Here is a 23,775-nt window from a genome sequence, read left to right on the forward strand (position 1 = left end):
CAAACTTTTGTGTTATTCTCTGGATGCCCGATGGAGTCAAAAAAACAAGCAGAACAGTAAGAACTAGCTGACATTATGAGGCTATTATTATTACCGCCTATAAAACACTACAACAGTCAGTCATATTTTGTAAATGTGTATATTGTATGCTGCATTTAAATTCAGCTGTGTTTAGAATATAACCAGACTATAACATCTATAAAAGAGCCGCCGCGTGTGAACGTGCCCTTCACAGATGCGCAGCCCAAGCGATCAACCTGCACGGTGAAGACAATGAATAAAATAGAATAAACATTCTGTAAATGCCTGAAATATGGGGATGGTGTTTATAGGAAATGCACAGCCAAGGTGCTGAATGTTTCCCAAAGTGTGTTGGAGCAACATGTAGCAGAAATAATCACAAAACACTGTATTTCTAGCCTACTCAAGACATTGAGTTATTTATTAAGGACCGCTAAATTTTACCCGCTATTGCTCTTATATTTATAGGCTACAACGAACCCTGGCGGTTCTAGTGTTAACTGTCTTTGGGATAAGACCCTCTTTTGTTTTATTTTGTTTAACGGCTGTTTGTCAGCACCTGTACAGCTCTTCTTTTTTTGTATTTCTTGTGCAAGCGCTCCCGTGGTTAATTAAACTCATCAGCATTAACCAGAACCATTCCAGTTGTTGTTTTCCAGCTCCATTTTCAATCCCAATCATATGTTACTGCTCTCCTTAACAAGCCAGGTCATAACAATGGTAAAACGGTTTGCATAAAATCGGAAGACTCAAGTACCTCAAAATTGTACTTAAGCAGTACAAACAGTACAATTTAATCCAGTGAATTATTTTAATTCACTGGATTAAATTAAAGTAATTACATTAAATTAATGAATTTAATTTAATTTCATTGTCTTTTAACATTAGCCAGCAGATGGTGGCAGCAGAACGTGGATGATTACATTAGCCGAACATTTTTATAGTCATGGCAAAGCCAGCAAGCAACTCACTCTCTCATCTTTTCTTTCTATTCTGCGAAAAGCAGTCTAATCAAGTTAACTTTGCTTAGCTACAAAGCTGGTAGCAAGCTAACATTAGATAGCTGATGTTTACTAACCGTTCAGGTGACCCACCTATCCGCGTGTGTTTCCAGGTGCCTGATAAAGTTTGATGTGTTTGATCCAGCATGCTTATTTTGGTGTTGCATTTAGCAACTGTTTTGTTTGGGCCTTGTGTGAAGTAACCCTGTGTTCATGTGTCAGAATAATCGGGAAAAATTAGTTCCCCCCCGGTAAAATTGACTTGAATGCCCCCTCAAGTTGGAACGACACCTCCGAAATTGTGTAATTTCTTTCATTTCTATCATGTAGTATCATAACAGTTAGTTCCTGCCCACATAGAGTAACATAGTAACAAAATTCTAAGTCAGGTAAAGCAATATTTTCGTGGTTTTAGAAAATGTAGTCGACTGGTGCAGGAACAAATCTGGGACAAAATCACTAAGCGTTAAACTGTTTCTGTATACTTTGGTAGCAACATCACATACATAACCAATCATCCAGACACTATACAAAAACGTCCATGTTGTTTCCACATTAAGAACGATCTCCCAACTCGGGAAATGGGACCGTCTGAGGAGTAGATGAATGCAGCATTATTATAGCCAAAGGTTATGACAAATGGCACAGCAGCTGCGGGTGTGCTCACATGGCTGAGCGCACCGGATGCATAAGGTCACACACGATAATAAGGAAGGTAATGACATTCAGCTCGTCAGACAAAAATAAAGATTGTTTAGGATTCCCAAATCTCGAGTCCGAGTCAAGTCTCAAGTCAAGTCTCGACTTGAGTCTAAATTGAGTGCCCATCTCTGGTACCAGTGGAGAACATGGTAATATGTATAGGTAGTTGTACTGCACATCATATTGCATTGTCGTTTTTACTATACAAATTTCTCTGGGAAAGATTTTATGAGGTAGAAATAACAACACTGCTTGAGTCAAACATCAGTGGGCAAAACAACATAGTTAAGAAAGAGGCAGAAAACATGATGTGATTATAATTATAAAAACTCTTTCCAACCACACTCTGTTTTACAGTTCAAAGTTTACAATTAGCTAATTTGACCTTTGTGTTAAGATCATTTTGTCCTTGTTCATGGTCTCTCTGAGCCTCGAGACCCCTGTGACGAGTGTCTAAGTAGGGCGTTTCCTGTCCCATTTTCTCTGGGATCCTGGTTCTCGGGTACCCAGCCACGAGGTGGTGGGAGCTGGGGAGGATGCACTGGTTGCTCCTGTTCTCCTGTACATTCAGAGTCAGTGGGATCTTCGTCTCCGTCTACCCGAGCCGAAGAGCGCCTCCTGGGTGTAATAACTGGTGCTCTCCTGCCTTCAGACTCCAGGCTTCCAGGACCCCTCACCTCATCTACCCCAGGAGAGAGTGAATGTGGGTTGGCCGAAATGGCTGACAGCTCACCTGCACTTCCAGACTCCTCGATGGTGTTCAACCTCCTCATGGGAAGCTGAGCGCGGGATGAGGAGCGTGGCGCCACACCAGAGGACTGGAGACAGGCTGAGAGTTGGGACACGTCACTACCACCACCTAAAATAATAGTATTTGAGCATTTAGTTTATTGTAAAACAATTTTTGATTTTGTTTTTTTTATAACCAATTAATTTAAAGTGAACAAAGACTGTGATTTATTTATCTGACCAAATTAAATTTGTATTAACCATGACTATTCCTTCTAAGGGCAAAGCCAGTCTCCAGATCTTGTCCAGGTTGGAGGGAATAGTACTTTTGAGACCTGGGGACGTTTTCTTCAGCCTGGAAGAGGAGAAAGAGTGAAGGTAACACAGGTAGGGATAAAAAAACATATTTTTTAAGTCTTCTATAACAGAAACCCACCAGGTGGCGGAAACTTCCAGCACGGACGCTGCTTCGGATGCTCGTGTGACGGCGAATCAGAATCTCCCTGGTTTGGCTGTTGTCGGGCAGATTGTATTTGTTGGTGTAAGTCATTGTCTGGAAAACATGGAAACGTATTTGGTGAGAGCTGAACATAAATGCTATCTACATACATAGGTTGGAATATTAAATTGAATTCATGCTGACAAGCCCTGACATAACAATAACTGTGCTCCTTTAAATATGAATCATTTATTGATCTTGTGTCAACAAATCCATTTAAAAGACTAAAACCAACAATTAATTGATCCAGCTAAGTATTTCTTGTGTATCAAAGCCTGATAAAGCTTCTTCCTCTGTGCCACAGAGCTCAATTGAAAACCAATGAACTGAGGCGCCGGGTAGCTCACCGCTAGAGCATGTGACCAATGTACAAAGACCAGAGTCCTTGCTGCAGCGGCCCAGGTTTTAGACTGACTCGCAGCCCTTTGCTGCATGTCGTCCCCTCTCTCACTCCCACATTTCCTGTCTCTCATCTGTCCTATCTCAAATAAAGGCACAAAAAGCCCCAAAAAATAACTGTAAGAAAGAAAAGAAAAACACACACTGTAGATTATTTTGACGCAATCCCACATACACCGACCTGTTGCCCCAGATACTCACTAGAGCATCAAGTGTGGATTCACCTGCCACTGAAAATAGTGATTTTCGACAAATGCACTATTTCGTCTTGTTTGAGTGATGTTTGCTCAAAACTGTAAAAAGTCATGCTCACATAACACAAAATACTAGTTTCAAAAATGTATTTGTTAGGTTTTACAGATGTTGGACCCAGAAGCAGACACAGGCAACTGAGAATAATAATTAAAAAGAGATTTTTATTGTAAAGAGGAGCGGGTAGTGGAGATGGAGAGAGCTGAGATGTTTCTGGGGAAGGCAGAAGCTTGTAAGCAGTGAGTGGAAGAGCAGGCTGGATGAATGAGAGAGGTTGGCGTGGCCTGCGGGCGTTGCTTTGGAGAGGCAGGTTGAGAACTAGCAGGCACTCAGGTGAGTGTGTTCCTAAAGCACAAAGAAACACCGAATTAAGTAGCTGAATAACACAACAGAATATTCATGAGTAAAGCTACAAAAAACGTGAGGAAGTCCTGAGAGGTAGCTACCAGAGTATTGCAGACTGAACAGCCTGGCGATGAGAGGGTGAAGTACCGGTGTAGATAAACAGCAGCGTGATGAGAACCTGGTGTGCTTGAATAGCAGACAGGGAGGCCGGAGAGAGAGAGTGGAGATCACCACTCCCACGTACAGACACAGACACAGACAAGAATAGCAGGGGAAGGGAGAGAAAACACAAGGACCCTTGCAGTCACGGCCGTGACCATGACAGTGTTGTTTTATTAAGTGTGACCAATTTAAAATAAGTTTATTTTTCATGAGGTTGCTTTAATCATGAATTTGTCAACCAAAGTTAAATGTATCACTACTTATCGCTAACTTGTAGTCATCAGGAATTTAAGTAGTGAAATGGTATTAAATCCTATTAAATCAGCACAAGACATAATATAATTGGCCACATCTCATATAGGTGTCCTTGCAAGTGTTGTATTTACCTTCTGTCTGACCTTGTACATGTTCTTAGACAGGATGTCGTACATTTTCCTCACGTCAGCAGCCAGGAACGTTTTCCTCGGTCGAGACGCATCCCTCCTCTCGCTGCTGATATGAGGCGAGCGCAATGAACGGTGAATGAGAGATATTGCTTGAATGTAATGTTTTGCAATTACTATCGACATTAAGATGGGTGGCAATTAGGAGAGGATAAAGATTTCCATCTGATGGGAAAACAGCATCATCAGCGGCTGCAGGCAAATTAGATTTAGTTTCATGCATTTAGCTGATGCAGTCATACTGACACTTAGTAAGCAGATACAGTTTCAGTACATTGACTAGTACATCTCTAATAAGCAGCAATAAAAAGTATAACTTTTTGGTTGAAAGGTTGTAGCTCTTTGGTTTCAAAGTTCAAAACAATTTATGCAAATATTAGCAAATACAGACATTATCAGTGGAGGAATGTACAATTACACAAGTACAATTTTGATGTACTTTACTTGAGTATTTCCATTCATGCTACTTCTAATATTGTACTTTTTATTTATAATTATTATTTTTATTTATGTGTCAGCTTTAGGTACTTTTGCAAAAATCTTTTTTTTTTTAAACATATGAAGAGTTTATGAAATATGCTTGGATGTAACAGTTTAACTATTTAAAACGTTTCATGGTTCTACCTTACCAAATGTGAAAATTTGTTGCATTTAATAATAATTTAATAAGTATTACACAGTAAACAGTACAATCCTGCTTTTTTATGAGTAAAAATAATTCAATTAGTCACAAGGGAAATTTTTTCTGCTTTGAGTACTTTTACTTTTAATACAATGAGTACACTTTCCTGATTATACTTAAAAAGTATTAAAGTATTAATAATACAGGACAAAACAAATCAGGCTGTAGAACTTACTGTGGAGAAACAGTAGATGGCGCTGTGCTCACGTCTCCAATAGGTGTGTCCAGTAACTCCATGGCATTCTGCAGCTCCAGTTTCTTATACAAAGACAACATGCTGGACTTGTCTCGGAGCAGAATGCGCCTCAAAAAACGGTCGTTAAACTTCTTTAACCTGACACAAAGACAAAAGAATAAACACCACTGATCTATCAAGCTTTGTGATCTTGATGTTGATCAAAATTAATACATTTTTTTAAGTTGTGCTGTTTTTCTAAAATCTAACTATTGAACAGACAGATAGGTAGATCCTACTTGTCTTTCCAGTAATGGTGGCTCCATTGTCCACACACGTCCTCAAGACCACAAGCAATGTGTTCCAGCAGCTGGACAAAACACAAGCAAACACACACATCCCGGAACAGTTAATGTAATTCACCAGCTGGAGACAAAATCCATTAAAAATAAGAATTAAAAATATTTTAAAGGTAAGAAGGGAAAGCAATGCAGATGAATGGACAAACAGCTGCATTATAGTGAGAGCTGATACTTGCCCTGGTGTGAACCTCAGCGCTGATGTTCAGGTCTTTCTTGGTTCTGCTGGTGTATATGTATTCTACTATGGGACGGATGCTGATGCCCTGGAAAGAAAACAAAATATATAAAGGGCCACAGAAGCTGCTCATTCATGTATAGATGTAAATACACCAATTATTAGCACTTAGATAGGACATTTAAGAAGGGTTTGTAAAAACTCTGTGTTGTGTTATTCAGTTTTAATGTTTTCCACTGTGTTATTTTGTTTGGTTTATACAGAAACAAGTTGTGAACACTATTATTAACACATCATCATCTTTAAGTTGATGTGGCGAAATATTTACACAGCCAGCAGTTACAAAGCAAGATGATCATTCATTTGGAGTTGTGTTTGTGTCCAACATTCTCTCTCTTTTAGCTCGGTTTTTGGTCTCCTCCATCTGCTGGGGGAAATATCTGGCTCTCTAGCTGCTAAAATAACTTTAACTGAATTTGCGCTTAATTTGATTAGAAGAATGATATATGTATGTCTCCAGATGTTGCATTTTTCAAATTGCACATTTTAACATAGGGGGTGCTACAGTAATTGTTTACTTTTTGGATTTTGACAAAACCAAATTCAAATTCATATATGAAACATATTGCGATACTAGCTGATCCCAGTATGCCTTGGGCAAGAGAAAGGGCCATGGAAAGGTAACCAATATCATAGGACTAATGCACATTATGAACTTTTTTAGCTTATAAAAACTGCCCATCAAAGTCCTCTCATATACGGGAGATTTAAAATGCCTAAATAAAATAAAATCAAGCAAAGAAATAAACTGAAATGCAAAGTGCATTGTTAATTTCCATTTTTATGTATACATTTACGGTCATAATTAAATGAAAAATGTGTTATAAGGAGAATTATTTAGCTTTTGTCTTTAATAACTCTCCAACAATTTCCAGCAAAACTAAATAATTGTCCTTTCAACTTGTGTTTTTCATTTAATCAAATGCAAGCTTAAAAAAGAAATACATATAACAATGTATATTATTGCTCACTTTACTTCTGTGTTTGATTTGTTTTTATTTGAGCCATCTAAATCTTCCATATCTTCCATATTAAGCAAAGTTGAGTTTCCTGCCAAAGGTCTCACCTGTATGAAAACATTGAATATAATGATGACAACTGAAGTAGTGACAAACAGGTTCTTTCTCCTGATGTTACTGGGCAAAGTGAAGACCAGGCCGAAGCAGATTGCCCCTCGCAGGCTTCCGTAGGAGAAGCTGAACTGGTCCTTGAAAGAGAACCGGCTGGTGCGGAATGGGTTGATGATCTGGGTCAGCACCAGAATGCCTGCAAGACAAAGTGTGAAGAAAATAAGAGTGATATGGGATGACTTAGGGGAAGGGGACAGAGTTTGTTAGGATCTTCTTAGTTCTCACCAATTCCTCTCCAGAGGAACGAAAACAGCAGCGTAAACAGGATGTAGGCCCAGTTCCACTCGTGTTCAGCTGTTATGGTAACAACACCCAGAAAGAAGAAGATAATGATTTCGGATATGGCGGCCATTATCTTGACAACATGGTGGATGGTGGTGCAGGATCTCTGGGATACATTCTCCTCCACGTAGTACTTCATGGTTATGGCACATGTTGTAATGCTGCAAGGAGGGATAAAAGTGTGTGATTAAGCATTTGCTTATAGCCCTGCAAATAAACCCAAAATCTTTGGTCAGGATTCTCTTTTTGGAATCCTCTGTGCATCAGGTTAAAAACAGCCACTGTGCAACGGGGTTATTTCTAGGGAATGCACTTTGCTTTTCATGTTTATCTCTCATTTTAGGTACGTAGGTAGGTTTATAGTCACAATATAACAAGTTATAGAGTGAAATTGAGTTTTGTAACTCCCTCTGCTACTTAGCAGACAATATACATTAATATAGAAGCAATTATGAGCAGTGCTGTGGATGAATTAGGGTTTAAAAGTCGGAAAGTCGGAAAAAGCTGTTCTACAGTCTGGTGGTGTGGCAGCAGAAACATCCATGTCTCTTCCCAGAAGGCAGCAGGGTGAACAGGCTGTGGCTGGGTGGGTACTGTCCTTTACTATCCTTTGGGCTCTGCGTAGGCACATCACCTCACTGATATCACTGATGCTCGGGAGATGGGTACCAATGATCTTCTGAGCAGTTTTAATCACCCGCTGCAGAGCCCTCCGTTCCTGGGCCGTGCACATCCCATGCAAGTTTATGATGTTTCTCGTCTGGTTGCTTTCTATTGCTCCTCTGTAAAAGCTGACAAGAACTTGGCGTGGGAATTTCCTCAAGAAATACAGTCGTTTCTGAACTTTCTTCACCAGCGTGGAGATGTGAGATGACCATGTCAGGTTCTCTGTGATGCTGATTCCCAGGAACTTGAAACTGTTCACCTGCTTTTTTATTTAGCATTCTGTTTAATGCAATTATAACTTTTCTTTTCTAAATCGTTAAGATCACTAAAATATCATACTCACTTGCTGCCTAAGCCTTCTATTATTGTCTGGACCTGTTGTTATCTTGATATGGACATGTAAACAACTAAACCACTTTATATGAAGGACGCTGCATATTTGCCTTCTCCCAGAGCTGAGGTGCCCAATATAATATGATTATCCCATCTATGAGCATAATAGATTTGAACATCATAGATGGTTAGAATTAATTCTTTCACCTATATATATCCATACAAAGTGGAGACCTGTGCGCCATGTGTCAAGCACAACAGCACTGTTCGATCCACCCATATTTGCTCCCTACCTATGCTTCTCAAAAATTATTGTTCCTGAATAAATAACAGCTGGTAGCCTGCTGAGTGAAAGCCAAGATCAGTTTCACCGGCAACATTAAGACATTCGCCACCAGACATTGCTATAAAACAAATAGCAAGCGAGGCAAATTAAATAATTTCCATCAAATGAAAGCCTCGCTCTGAAAAACAAGATGATTCGTTAAATATGTCAGAATCAATCCACTAATCATCTGACTTAGATGTTACAGCTCGTAGACTACATTTGTTCTGCCTAGACTAAATACGCTATTAATGGGAGGTGAAAGTATTTCTACTGCTTCTGGTGCAGGCTGCTTTCCTACACAGCCTCCAGTGGCACCACAGTGAGCAGTGAAAAACCAGACCTTGAGTTGAAAAGGTATTTGCCTGATTTTCTAAATGTTTGCATCTGTCCAGCTCATTAATATCTGGTACAAGTGCACCAGTTAAAGCTCTCTAACACAACTTGGAGGGCAGCTCATTTGGTTAATGTAAAAATTGTAGATAACAGACTAGTTGTGTTGAAGGTATAAATGGCAAATGTAGCGAGGTTAAAAGTAGATTACTGGCCCAAAAAAATACTTGAGTGAAGAGTAAAAATACAGTTTTAAAAAGGAATGTGAAAAGTTACCATTCCTAAAAAAACAACAAACTTGTTACTCATTTGTTTCACTTGAGTTACTGCCCAGCCCTGGTAACTTGTAAAAATATTTTGAGCCTATAATGTTTAACGCTGTCAAATAACAAATGCGTTTAAACTTGTCACATTTCCGCTTTAGTGTTCACATAGTTCTTTTAACAGCCATGCGGGAATGTTGACCGAGCACTTTTTGTCATTGTTACAAATTCATGGAAGAGAATTGGGACTTCATGGAAGTGAATCACGTGTCACACGTTTTGAACTTGCATAACCTCACACTAGGTTAAAAAGCATGTTTTTACAAGTTGCACAAATGGCAGGCATCAGATGTCTAAAAGGTCCAGAGGATAGAGATCCATATCTTTGTGTAAAGTCTTGACCACATTATGTACTGTAGCTACTGGAAAAAAGCCAAGCAAGCATGTCTCTCTTGTTTGTAAGCTATACTGTAATTAACTGTATAAGGGAAGCAAAAAATAACTTAGGTTGTAATCTTCCAAATTAAAGGATTGATTTCTTGGTTGTTTGAATTTGCCAACTAATAGTCATGAGGCTATTTCTCTAAGCTCTAACTTTCCAACCACTCATGTTGTGATGATAATATGATGTTACACTTGTTGATGGTGAAGGATTATAACTTTATACTTTGTAAGTATTCTACTTAAGAACACAGGTACTTTCTACATCTACCCCACTACATTTTAGAGGGAAATATTGTTCTTTTTACTTACATTTATTTTCTGTTACTTTATACTTCCACTCCACTACATGTGATTACTGGAGTTACTTAGATTAACATTTTGCATACTGCACACAGTATTCATAATACTAAGTAATGGTTGTCTGTGATTGAGTCCTAAAAGTTTTCCATCATTTCTACACATCAATCCACCTGTTTCGATAAGAGTCAACTGGTTTTATGATTTGTCTCATTAAGGTGACTTTTTGTTGATTCTAAAGCAGCAATCCCTTGTTCTGTCTTTCACGATTCTCACTCTAATTTTGAAAAAGTTCTAGAAACAAGACAGTTTCTTTCAGAAACAGGTTCAAATAATTCAAGGTCAGATATTTCCCCCCACTAATTTTGAGAAAAAAACAATACTTTTTACTTAACGACTTAAAGCTTGGGTAGACAATGTCAGAGAAACTAGCAAGAGACAGCTAGATTTTGAAAGTATCCAACCAAAGAAACCACAGCCCCTCCTTTCAGACCTCTCTCCAAAGCCACTCCCAGAAAACACATTTTCGTGCTCAATGTGTGCACGAGCAGAGTACACTTCCCCAGGACATCATTATCACAGGAAGTGTATGTCCACAAATCCACTTACAAATCAAAGAAAAAAAGACACTCCTCATAACCCCAGAATTTACCTGAGAATCATCACATTTTTAAGTATTCTTCATTGTTAAAGTAATCCAGTGTTAGTTGTCTGTACATCTGTGGTTACACTGCAGACCGGAAGTGCTAATAACTAATTCGGCATACAGTTTTTTGGTCTGCTTACATGCTAATACATAGGTCTGCCTGATGAGTGTTTTAACTTATGATACTTTAAATATATTTTGCTTATAATAATTCTGTGCTTTTACTAGCAAAAGTTAAACTTTGAATGCAAGATTTTTATCTCATTACTTTGTCCACCAGTGCCTGTTGGATGCAAATTAATAGGTATTTTGTAGACAATTGTGTGTGGCCTGCACTCACGCCAACATGCTGGAGAAGGCAAAACACTCGGCCAGCAAGTATGCCAGGTAGCTGTACACGAAGACAAAGAGGGGCTCGATCTGACAGACATTGTAGGTGAAACGTGTGGTGAAGGCAGCCACGAATCCAAACAGAAGGCCGAAGACGACACCGCCGATTGCCGCCACAAAGAACTTGGCAAATTCCAAAAACACATCAGTGGATTCGACAACGTGCAAGTCTGCCAAAAAGGAGGACATGCTGTAAAGTGCCTGGGAGACAAAGACAGAAAAAAAGATTACATACAGTGCAGTGCAAGGTTAGATGGTCAGTGAAGCAATGAGTTAAACTTGCTTATCACGTGAAACCCAGCTAACACAAAGGCGGGCCTATTATTGTTGATAGTTCCATTCAACAGTAGATGTTGAACTGGCCAAACTAGATTGACGGAAAACTGCAGGGGCACTCAGATCCAGTTTGCCTTACATGTCCTGGGGATGTCATCACGTTGCAAAGTGTATGTCCATTAAGGTCTATATAACCTTATAATAACCATATAACTCCAGAACTTGCCTGAGAATAATAAATTTTTTTGTTTTCTTCAGTATCAAGGTAATCCGGTGATAGTTGTCTGTAAATCCATGCGTACATGGTGCGGATAGCTAATTCAGCATGTTTTTAATGGTGCTAATTTATCAAACTGTAAACAAATATAGCCTATATAAACAAGTTGGAGCTCAAATTGTAGCCCAGTAAAAAATCGGTTTACTTTGTTTTACTTTATACTTTGCATCTAAACTATTAGTGGTTAATGTGAATATGATGACCTGGAGGCATTCATTATATGCACTCTGTCTCTGTCAGGGAGGAAGATGTTATATTTAACTTGTGATGATGATATAACAATATCCTGTGGACTTCTAGGCTCAAATCACAAGAATAATTCTTTACCCTGCTTATATGTAATCTATGACCAACAGACTTAGGAACAGTTTCTTCCAACAAGCCATCACTCTGATGAACAGCTGATTCTGACTCACAATGTCAGGAACCATTCCTGTGCAATGATTCCTGTTTACTGGCTACCACTTACCTTTTATTTATTTATTCATCATTCTCCATTTCAAAGCTGTTCATACTGTTCATATTGTCATATTGTATATACTGTATACCAAATCTACCTACCTCATGTACATAACACCTGCACATAATACTTATTTATTCCATTATTTGAACTCATCACACTGTGTACATGTATGCATGTATGTGTATGTGCACCTGTGTATTACATCCACCTCCGACATGTACATAATAATAATATTAATGGTTATAATAATTTTCTCCTGCATTCTACTATTGTCTCAATCTGTTTGTCTATTTTTGTTTATAGTGTGTATATATGTGTTCTCTATACTTTAGCCTGTGTTTGATTTGATTACTGTATCTATGGTATTATTGTATAAGTAAGCACATCGTGAGCATTGTACAATCCAGAGTCAAATTCCTCGTATGTGTACACATACCTGGCAATAAAGCTGATTCTGATTCTGACGACTATTCCACAGTCTAGTTTTATAGAAACAATCCACACAAACAAAAACACACATACCCTGAACTCACCAAAGTGACAGCATCGTTGAAGAGTCCCTCTCCAAATATGACTATATATATCTGCTCATTGACTCCAGTGTCCTCAAACACATTCAGCGCAGCCATGGTGTCCACAGCTGAGATGATGGAGGCAAACAGCAAGTTGTCCTGCAGGGAAGTGAGTGGAAAGGTTTATTCCCTCTGTCAGGTTTTGGGACCAAAATTATTAATTAACATTTAGAGTGCCTTTTCTATCATGTCAAAGCAGTCAAGTTTATTAAAACATTTTCTTAAGAGATACTGAAATGTCTCAATTATTTGCTACGTTTCTCCACAAGGTGCACGGTTGGTTACGGTCCTTACATGGTTTTTGACCATGTAAGGACTGGCTTTAGTTAGGTTTTATTGTCAGAGATTTTCTTTTGGTTATAATTGGTAAATAAATGGATTGACATATCTCACTGTAAGGACAATGCAGCATGACAGCAACATGCATACTAAGCAAACCAAAGAGTGCTTCATCAGTACATTTAGTAGCTCTGGAGCTTCAGATCATACCGCAGGGTCTTCACCAGCAAATAGAATTTGCCAAGTTGTCGTGGTATTGTAGATGTTTAAATTTCCACATTTTCAGAACAGTTTTCAATTCAATTCAAATTAGCTTTATTGGCACGAATATGTAACAACAATATTGCCAAAGCATCATACATACTACATGAGAACAATCAACCCCATACATTTCATTAAACAAGTTTCTTTGATGTTTTAACATTTACTTGTGACCTTGGAAACAACAGCTTTCAGTCATATCACATATAATGATGATCTGACATGATTGAAAGCTCCAGAACAGCTACTAAATGGATCAATTCTCACATGTAAATACCACACATTGCATCAAAAACACACAAACATCACCTTTGACATTTCAATCAGAGGAAACCACTTAGTGAAAACCCAGGGTCTTGAGCTGGGATCAAACTGATGCACACACTCTTGCTCTTCCTGGGACTTTAACTGACCTGCAGGGTTATGTCTTGAATTTCAAACACCTCAAACTGGCAGATGGCGAAGAGGGAAAGCCCAATGCCGATACTGTTCCACATAGTTCCAACCACCGAGTACCACAGCACCGTGCCGGCGTTTTCGAAGAACAGCCTTGTGGGCATGAAGTAGCTGTTGTCGAGGGCCATGGGTGGGAGCATGAAGAGAATGAAGATGTTTGAGCTTAGCACAGCAGGGGGTATCTCTTTGACCGAGTGTATGATGCCACCAACGATGAGGCCGATGGCAATAATGAGGCAGGACTCTGGGATCCAGACAGTGATTTTATGGTAAATGTGGAAACCTGGAGAGAAGAAAAGACTGATCTCTGAGCTCTTGTGATGGCCTTCAGCCCCCAATATTAAGGCTATATATGTTATACAAAGCAATGTTTCTGCAATTATTCTGATACAAACCCTCTTTCTTTATGCACAAACATAAAACTCAACACATGTGTTTCATCCAAACATACCAATTTTGGCAAGAGAGGCCAGCAGTATCCAAAGTGTAAACTCAAAGGGGACCTGGATCTGATGGTAGTTCATCGAGAACACAGGAAAGCTTGGCTTCTCCTTATTTGGGAAGGCCTGGTGTTCTTTGTGAGTATGTTTGACACCGGCCGCAGGTTTGGATTCCTGAAGCTCACATTTCCCTCCCACGCCGCAGAGCACAAGGAGCAGAAGCAAACAACAGGCTCCTCTCTCAGTCCTGACTGCAAACAAAGCAGAGGTCCCCATTTCCACTGGTCAACACAGATCTCAAGTATTTCCAGAGCAAGTCATGAAACACTGAAGATATAAGTTCCAAGGCATTTAAAACAAAAAGTATTTTCAGTAGACTGGAGCCAATAAAAAACTACAGTAACAGGTGTCGTGCAGGCCTTTACTCCACTCCATGTCCAGAGCAATTCAAATAATAAACAAACAAGTTTCAACTGAATTTTTTAAGGGTTTTTGTAAGATAAAATTAAAGATACAAAGTGCTCTTTCTAAACCGTCTTCACAGAATCCTGTCTGATGTGTAACTCAAAACTGGCTTCATCTGTCCTGTTGCTGAACCTGCTTGTCACATCACCTGTGACGTGTGCCCTGCCTTAAGGGTGGAGCCCAAGACATGAAAAGAACAGTTACAGTTACACTACGATGTTTGTGAGTTCCTATTAGACCACTCCTGCTCTGATTCAGAGAAAATCACTATGCAAATGACCTGTAACAAACATGGACAAAGCAGGTTTGTGCAAAGCTGGAACTGCAGGTTTAAACTCTGATGATGAAACCTGCAATACCACATGAGGGCGATAGAAGGCAGCTGTACTTCAGGTCAGTGGCTCTACATATGGAACTAGTAATGCAAATAAAAAAATCAATATAGGTCTGTTACATTTGTTACATATTTATGATAAACTGGTAATTTAAAGAAGGTTTGATTGCATACAATTGCCAAATATGTGCTTACTGTACAGTATACGTACTTACACTCAAACACACTATACGCAACCATATTTCAATGCATTGTCATGTACAATACATACACACATATACAGACCGTATACAACTGTTTGCAGTCTATTTTATCTGATACTAGTTTATCAGTTCACTTGTTTGACAATTTTAGCCAAACCAGGGAGTGGGTCTGTTAATTATCTTCAGCTGGACACCCTATATACGTCTGTTGAGCTTCTTATTTAGATATGACAATGTTTATCTTTATAGTCCCTGTTAAATATAGAAATGATAAATAAAATAAACAGATTTTAAAACAGCATTTTCAGTCATGTGAATGCTATTGTAGCCTAGAAATTGTTGTTAGTTTTTTATCATTTAGGTAGCCTTATTTAAGTAAGTAAAAGTTAAGAATATTTCATCAAAATGTAATTAAGGCATCTAAAGTAAAAGTAGTAATTTGCAGAAAAATTGCCCTTGATCTTTACATTATGGGATTGTTATTCCATATTCATTTATGCATGTGCTAGTTCATGCTGTAGCTGATTCAGATTTATCTAATTTAGGGTCAAGTACAAGGCATACTAAATTATGCTACATAAAACTCCTTATTTGGGCCTGAGTAGTACTACTACTAATTTTACGAACTTATCATGTGTTTTGTGTGTAAAATCTCAATTTGCAGAGTAACTAGTTGTGAACTAAATGTAGAGGCATAAAATACACAATATTTGCCTCTGAAATTTATGATGAAGTATAAACTTGCATAAAATGACAGTTGTCACTGACAAGTACCTAAAAATCATATTTAAGAACAGTACTTGAGTAAATGTACTTACTTTTGGTATACATAGATGAAAGGAGAGAACAGTTATATACATGTTTTTATACATCTGTAATTAAATAAATGTGAATAAAAGAATGTTTCATTATTTATTTATTTTTTAAAACTACTTTTTGTTTCAAGTTCAAAGTCTGATGAAGAAACCTGCAATACCACATAATATCAACATGATGGCGATAGAAGGCAGCTATACTTTGGATCAGTGACTCTATAAGGAGCGACTTTCTAACAATTCACACACACACACACACACACACACACACACACACACACACACACAGTTTTATTTATTTTTTTATTTTTAATATTTATTTTTACGTAATTTTTATTATAACACACACAAAGTTTTACTGTTTTATTATTATTATATTATATATATATATATTATATATTTATTTGTAGCTTTGGCAATATTGTTGTTATACATTCATGCCAATAAAGCTGATTTGAATTTGAATTTGAACGACCAAGTGTTAACCATTTTAATTATTATGATTAGAAACATCATTATCCTTTCTGAACGAATGAGGACTGAATGAATGAAGGAAGACTTTGTCATACAAGATACTGCAAAACAAAAAGAAACACATTTATGTTTGGTACTAATAGATGGCCTACTGTAGTGGTTCTGGGTTAAGTAGTTATAAATCTCTCAATTTGCAGTGTAACTATAGCTGTGAAAAATGTAGTGGAGTAAAATGTGCAATATTGCCTCTGAAATTAATGATATAACTTGCATAAAATGACAATTCTCGCATACCAGTACCTAAAAATCATATTTGAGTACCGTACTTGAGTAAATGTAATTACTTTTGGGTTGCATAGTTTAAAGGGGAGAGAAGGAACAGTTATACACGTGTTTAAATTCATCTGTTAGATAAATGCGAATAAAAGACTTTTTGAACAAAAATCTACGTAGTGCCTACGAGCCTGCGTGATGACGCCACCAACGTGCCACGCAGGGGGCGTGACCACCCTGCTGTCTGCTACCGCCACAGCCAGAAAGAGAAACACAGAAACAGTGCGGCAGCTTGACGACACACTCCTCTCAACAGTTGTATTTTGTCCAACTATGGGATATTTTATCACAACACACAGCTGAACCCGTAAGTAACGGCTAATTACGGTTAATTTTAAATCAAAATACGCAGCATAATGACGGCGTTACTCGGTTAACAGTTAGGCTTTTGTAGGTGTTTGTCTAACAGTTAACGTTAACACTGTTAGCGGTAAGTTAAGTTCGGAAACGGAAGCTTTAGTTTGTTAGTAACTATTCTTGTAAACAGGACAGTTTTGACTCATTTGTGGCACCTACTTTAAAACAGTAAACGACAGAAAGCAGTTGAGGACAGTAGAATAACGCAGGAGCAGGACAGGGCGTAGCAAGTCAGTAATAAGGACAGAAAGCACATTGAACGGGACTGAATATTAGTTTTAAATGGGGTCTAGTGTCATAGATGAAGAAGCTCCTCTGACACGACGCATGATACTGTGTAAATGGCTCCTTGAGTGAGTGTGGCAGACAGGTCACAGCCTGAGAAACCGCTAGTATTATGTAACTCCGATAGTAAAGGGTTTCTTCTAAGCCTGTGTGTGAAAACATACAGCATTTATTGCCATGTCATTGTTGGCCATGCTTATTTTATGATATGTCTGTGAGTCATACTGCAAATCATCCTGTTACACACACAGAAGGATTTCTGTCATTTCACACTGTGTGTATATACAGTATGTGTGTGTATACATGTGTGTATGTGTCGCACTGTGGATGTGCACATGTGCTGAGTTTGTGTTTGTGTGTGTGTTTGCATCACGCTGCATTACATTAAACTGCATGCACTCAGCTGGCCATCACCAATGGTTTAGAGTTACGCTGAGCAGGAGTCAAGGTCAGCGTGGACATCGATTTCAAAGAGCTGATGATGCTCTTTTATGAGGAGGAGAGTGACCTGCTTGAAAAGGAGGCCCTTTGGTGTGTGTGTGTGTGTGTGTGTGTGTGTGTGTGTGTGTGTTGCCTATGACCAAAATTCAAAGTTTGACACTGGAAGTGGCTTCAGGTGGGAGCTTTGTCAGGCTTTTCCTCTGTTATTGTGCCAGGGAGGGAACCAATAAACCCACTTATATGATTTAAGAGTTGGCTGCATGTGTGCAAATGGAAGTAAAATTGTGCTATGTCATGTTTTATATAGTTTTAGTTTGTCTCTACAGGTGAGAAAATAATAAAAGTGTGTTTTGTGAGCTTTCAGCCCCATTTAACTGCCTTTGTTCTGAGAATAGAGCTGCCTCAGGTGTCATCACATGACTTAAGCTTGATTTATAGTCATATGTTAAGGGATTATACCATACTTATGCTCCCTCTATACTTACTTTCAATTGAAAAACCTTGGACCAGTGTTTCACCGCTGCTTCAGACATGCAGTCACTTATTTTGTTGCGTCTGAATTTCCATGTTTTTGTGCTAAATCCAACAATAAAACGTCATTCTGCATCCTTGCTTTGCTTTTACATTTTTTCTGTGTGTGTGGGTGTTTTGCACTTCCTGTAGTCCCGAAAAACCCCCTATATTTCCATTTCCTCCCGCACGTCCACATCAATCATTGCTTGTCCCTCTCCCAGTCGTTCCTTGGCTCAGACCAGCTGGTTTACGGTCTAAAGGCACAGCATATAGTGTTAGCAACCAAGTTAAAAAACAGATTTGATGTGGGAACTGGCACTTTGAGAGATGCCGTGAATGTTAACAGGCTTTTTATAGTATTATCAAGGTGTCAGGGTGTTTGTGTGGCCTAGTGGGGCATTTACACAAAACAGTTGGGAACCCTTTCCATATAATTACTAAAGTTATTGTCAATCCTTATTTTCTCTGTCCAGCCATTTACTGGCTGCATGACAGCAATTACCTGAGCAGTTTTAATTTCAGTTTGTTATTTAAGGCCTTTTATTAAACAAAAAATTTACAAAGATGTTAGCTGATTGCAGCTTCTCAAATGTGATGATTTTCTACTCTTTCTTTTTTTATTATTCAATTGTAAATTGAATATATGTGGGTGGTTGGACTGTTGTTTGGACACAACAAGCCACTTGGGAAACTGTGAGTAGCCTGTTTGTCACTGTCTGACATTTTATAAAATATATTCATAGATAATTACAAAGCAGTTGTAGTTGCCACTCTAACATGTCAGTATCAATGAGTATTAATGCAAATTAGGCAGTTATGGTGACTTTTATGGATGCAGCTAAATTAATTTCTTTAACAATAAATTTGCAGTTTAGATTAATTGATTAATCAGCTTGTCTATAAAATGTGTTTGGTCCAATACAAATCACAAGATATTCAGTTTTTTTTACATTTATGACACAGAAAAGCAGCACATCTTCATATTTTAGTAGCTGGAAGCAAAATATGTTTGGCATTTTTGCTTGCAGTGATTGAATAAACAATTGTCAAAATAGTTGCGGAATGATTTTCTATTAGCTAATCATTTCATGTGCAGTGAGTCTTTGTTGTTAATCAGGTTTCACACGGGAGGTAAAGCATATATTTTTGTCGTGTAATTTAGTAAAATAGGCCATTGGCACTGTTACATTGTATTGATAGAGTGAGATTTGATTGGAAATCACATGGTTAGTGTCCTCTGTCTCCATCATATCTTTGATTTTGTGTGTGTGTGTGTGTGTGTGTGTGTGTGTGTGTGTGTGTGTGTGTGGTGACTCATCAAACTCTCCCACTCAGCTCAGAGGGTCGAGCCTGTTGATTCATCCTCATCTGTGTCTTCCTCTGTATCTGCCTTTTCTGCTCTCGTCATAGGGACTTACAGTATTTATACAGCGAGCACGTGTGTGACAGACGTGATCCGCCCGTCTGGTTTTCAAAGATGGAGGAAGAGAAGCATGCAGCTGACATAACAAAGAGATTCAGGTGGATAGACACACCATCTGTAATGAGCTGTGTCAGATTAACATTTGATCGAATAATCGTTGCAGCTCTTAGTAAAAGCTTTAAATGACAAGAGGAATTCAGGAGTTAAATCCTTTTAAAATAAAATGCAACTTGATTTGAACATTTTGTAAAACAAGCAGCATACTTGTTACTACTTTGTATATATTTTTTACTCTTTTATTTCAGCATTAATTTCACCATTATTTTATACCAAAATTTTTGTTTGTTTCAGAAAGTTTGATTATTTGCCATCACAGTAGAAAAACAAATATGTTTGTCTCATCTTTTATCTCATCATATTTGTAAAAACAAAACAAAAAACAAACTAGAGAGAAGAAAAAATAAAATCAGGAATATTGGAGTCATTAATGGAAGACACTCCCTTTCCCTGAATCTCTTTGCTTTTAAGATGTAAAACTTCTTCATTTGTCCCCTTCTCCTTGTAACTTGTGAGCTGATAAAAAACACTTCACACACTCATGCACAACTCCATTTTCTTTAGTGCCTCGCACAGACACACACACCTCGTTGGACAATACGTTGTATTCACTAGAGCAGGCTAACAGTGCATGGATAGACACACTGGTCTGCTGATGCTCTCATTGCAATAGTCATATTAATTATTAATGAGCATTGGGGAAAATGGAGAGCCATCAAAAAGGAGAGTGTGTGTGTTGCCAAAGGTGGGACTGCCACATGGAGCATGGCAAACAACGTAATTTGTCTCCGTACGAGCCATCTCCAATGCAAAAAATATCTGTTGTATAAATCATTTCACTCCTGGGGAAAAAAAAAAAAATAGGATTTATGTTTCTTCTTTGCAGCTTGAAATCTGTTCACAGACTCCAGCTTAACAAATGTGAGCATTTGATGCTTTTCTTTATCGTATACTTTATGATTGTTATGGTTTGATTTAAAAGTTATATAAAACGAGCTATGTGAATGCTATGTTGTTACTCCTGATGAAAAACATTTTGGGATGAATTTAACAGATAAAAACATCAAGATCATCCTCATAAGTTGCAAAGTTGTCTCTAGCAATATGATATAGTTTAAAAAATATTAATTAAAACCTAAATGACAGACACTTGGATAAAAGTGTCAAATACAGAAAGTTGGCATCAAAAGTCAATGTAATCTTGTTTACGGATTCTTTGATTAGGTAGTTCCTGATTTACATCAATATTTATTTTTGTCTTTGTGAAAGATTTGGTATGTCTGCTTTTGTTTAGACATTTAACATTTGAGAACTTTGGCTTCTTTTGTTAAATTTAAAAAAGGGGTTTTGTAGAAAAAAATCAACATTTGTCAAAGTAAGGTATCAAAAAAGTACAATGTATTGGCACCAAATATGAGGTGTTTTATCAGCACTGGTATCAAAGAAATTTTAAAAATGATACCCAGTAAACAACTAACAATTACTCCAAATATTTTCCTTAATTATAAAATATCAAAAAATAGAAAAGGCCTGTATAATATCCCAGGACCCAATGTAATGTTTTCAGTTGCTTATTTTGTCCAACCCACACAACACTCTGCAATAAATCCTCGCTTCATGAAGGTTGTCATGTTCAGTTTTTGTCGAGAGGTGTTGATTCAACTGTTGGAGGCTGCAATTTGTGGTGCTGTTGGAGTACTATACTGACTGGTGTTTCTATTATTTTGTCCACCCCATGAGGATAGGCTTAATAACAGAAACATAATCTCCTAATCATCATAATAATAATGCTGCTGTTTTTGCTGCAGACCAGGCAGAGAAAGAGTTAATTGGCTGTTTGGGAAGCAGCAAGCTGAAGCAGAGAGAGAGAGAGAGAGAGGGTGAGGAAGAGAGAGATGGGAAGCAGGAGGAAGGGAAGAGGGTGAGCACTGGCGGCAGCTGCAGTCTCTTTGCCTCGTGACGGCATCTGCAGCGTGAGTTTGTTTACATCCATCGGCAGCAGACGGAGCGGAGTGGACGTCCTCAGGTATGTGTGGAAACCCTGGCAGCCATCTGTTAAGCCGGCATTTTTGAAACCATCATCACCCAGATTTGGACTGTGACGCTCTTTTTTTATGTCTTGGGAATGACATCCGAGCTGCATTTGGGCATTTGGGAGAAAACGCGCAATCATGCTGTATGCTAATTGGCTGGTCTTTTAACCAATGGGAGAATTTTTTGCTGCACTTCCGCTGCAAATAATAGCAAAATGGTGTGTTGAGACAGTAAAGACGAAGGATAGTTTTACTAACACAGTCACTGCTGTAGTAGTTTCAGTACTTGGGAACGACATATGTTTTACTGCAGTCTACAGGGGCAATGCAGTGTACTGGCAGGTGTATTGTGGTTTTCAAAAACAGTAGAGAAGGACAACATAAGCTTGGTGACGTGAGATGAGTAGAAATAAATGTTTCTATGGTACGAACAGAGTGACTTAAAATGATAGCCTGTCTGATGTGTTTCTACTTCTTCGGCTGTGGTAAACCACCGAGATTTCTGCTGCATCTCGTGTCGTGGTGAATTTAGCAGGGCTTGATTAACCTGAGTTTGGAATATTGTATAAAACTATCCAAAACCCATACTGTAAATAATTACATAATTAAAGAAAAACAGCAAATCATCAGAATTTAATTTAACTAGTGAATATTTGGCATTTTTGCTTAAAAACGGTGTTTTCAGCACTAGAATTTTGTTACTAGGAGGATTATTGGAAGGGGGTTGTTATTGATCCTAATCCTTTGACAGTTATATTTGGGGTGGTCCCAGAGGACTTTGCTAAGTTGTAGTTGTGGCCTACTATCCTCTACTCTGCTTGCTCAATGACTGCTTCCCCTCAGATGGAAAATGACTACTACTCTCTTAAACGCTGGCCAGAGGACGTAATGGCACACTTAAGCATCCTACTCACGGCTCAAGTTTTATAAGATCTGACAACCTCTTCTATTTTTTCTTCACTTTCCTGTCTTCTCTTCTCCGTTGATATCAAAGGGTAGCTTTGTATGGGATGAACATAGGCAGTATGGAGGACCGATCCTGACACATTCAGAAATAAATACAGAAATAAATAAATGCTCAATAAATAAATAAGCATCCAATTAAAGACACAAAAAAATAAAGTAAATAAATGTAGGTAGTAATTAAATTATACAAGGAGACATACAGGGATTGGACAATGAAACTGAAACACCTGGTTTTAGACCACAATAATTTATTAGTATGGTGTAGGGCCTCCTTTTGCGGCCAATACAGCGTCAATTCGTCTTGGGAATGACATATACAAGTCCTGCACAGTGGTCAGAGGGATTTTAAGCCATTCTTCTTTCAGGATAGTGGCCAGGTCACAACGTGATGCTGGTGGAGGAAAATGTTTCCTGACTCGCTCCTCCAAAACACCCCAAAGTGGCTCAATAATATTTAGATCTGGTGACTGTGCAGGCCATGGGAGATGTTCAACTTCACTTTCATGTTCATCAAACCAATCTTTCACCAGTCTTGCTGTGTGTATTGGTGCATTGTCATCCTGATACACGGCACCTCCTTCAGGATACAATGTTTGAACCATTGGATGCACATGGTCCTCCAGAATGGTTCGGTAGTCCTTGGCAGTGACGCGCCCATCTAGCACAAGTATGGGGCCAAGGGAATGCCATGATATGGCAGCCCAAACCATCACTGATCCACCCCCATGCTTCACTCTGGGCATGCAACAGTCTGGGTGGTACGCTTCTTTGGGGCTTCTCCACACCGTAACTCTCCCGGATGTGGGGAAAACAGTGAAGGCGGACTCATCAGAGAACAATACATGTTTCACATTGTCCACATCCCAAGATTTGCGCTCCTTGCACCATTGAAACCGACGTTTGGCATTGGCACGAGTGACCAAAGGTTTGGCTATA

The 23,775-nt window shown here is 38.5% G+C and overlaps 1 protein-coding gene and 1 long non-coding RNA gene across 4 annotated transcripts in view; one reads left to right on the forward strand and one right to left on the reverse strand.

Annotated features, from left to right (window-relative positions):
• LOC123977595 overlaps window positions 1-3,473 on the forward strand; it is a 38,519-nt gene extending 35,046 nt beyond the window's left edge. For all 3 annotated transcript variants that reach the window (XR_006826713.1, XR_006826709.1, XR_006826712.1), the window contains exons 2-4: window positions 2,377-2,594; window positions 2,734-2,840; window positions 3,257-3,473. This is a non-coding gene — a long non-coding RNA (uncharacterized LOC123977595). The remainder of the gene's footprint in view (window positions 1-2,376; window positions 2,595-2,733; window positions 2,841-3,256) is intronic.
• On the reverse strand, window positions 1,395-14,416 carry LOC123977584 (sodium/hydrogen exchanger 2-like). Its single transcript, XM_046060386.1, has 13 exons — window positions 14,152-14,416; window positions 13,658-13,983; window positions 12,666-12,803; window positions 11,067-11,317; window positions 7,363-7,580; window positions 7,074-7,273; window positions 5,949-6,035; window positions 5,710-5,780; window positions 5,411-5,569; window positions 4,497-4,602; window positions 2,890-3,006; window positions 2,715-2,808; window positions 1,395-2,583 (listed from the first exon to the last, which is right to left on the reverse strand). Exons 1-13 carry the CDS (start codon window positions 14,414-14,416, stop codon window positions 2,138-2,140), a joined length of 2,478 nt encoding a protein of 825 aa, XP_045916342.1. The 3' UTR covers window positions 1,395-2,137.
• Window positions 14,417-23,775: the final 9,359 nt, after the last annotated feature.

Source organism: Micropterus dolomieu, linkage group LG01, assembly GCF_021292245.1.
Source record: "Micropterus dolomieu isolate WLL.071019.BEF.003 ecotype Adirondacks linkage group LG01, ASM2129224v1, whole genome shotgun sequence".
Taxonomy (NCBI): Eukaryota; Metazoa; Chordata; class Actinopteri; order Centrarchiformes; family Centrarchidae; genus Micropterus; species Micropterus dolomieu.

What these genes read in the sequence shown, in the direction of transcription:
- LOC123977584 (XM_046060386.1), bottom strand. Translation starts at nt 14,416, where the DNA reads ATGGGGACCTCTGCTTTGTTTGCAGTCAGGACTGAGAGAGGAGCCTGT. An exon ending in TTCAAGACATAACCCTGCAG is followed by an intron (nt 12,804 to 13,657) that starts GTCAGTTAAAGT and finishes ACTTCCCTGCAG; the next exon opens with GACAACTTGCTGTTTGCCTC. An exon ending in GCGCTGAGGTTCACACCAGG is followed by an intron (nt 5,781 to 5,948) that starts GCAAGTATCAGC and finishes TGTTTTGTCCAG; the next exon opens with CTGCTGGAACACATTGCTTG.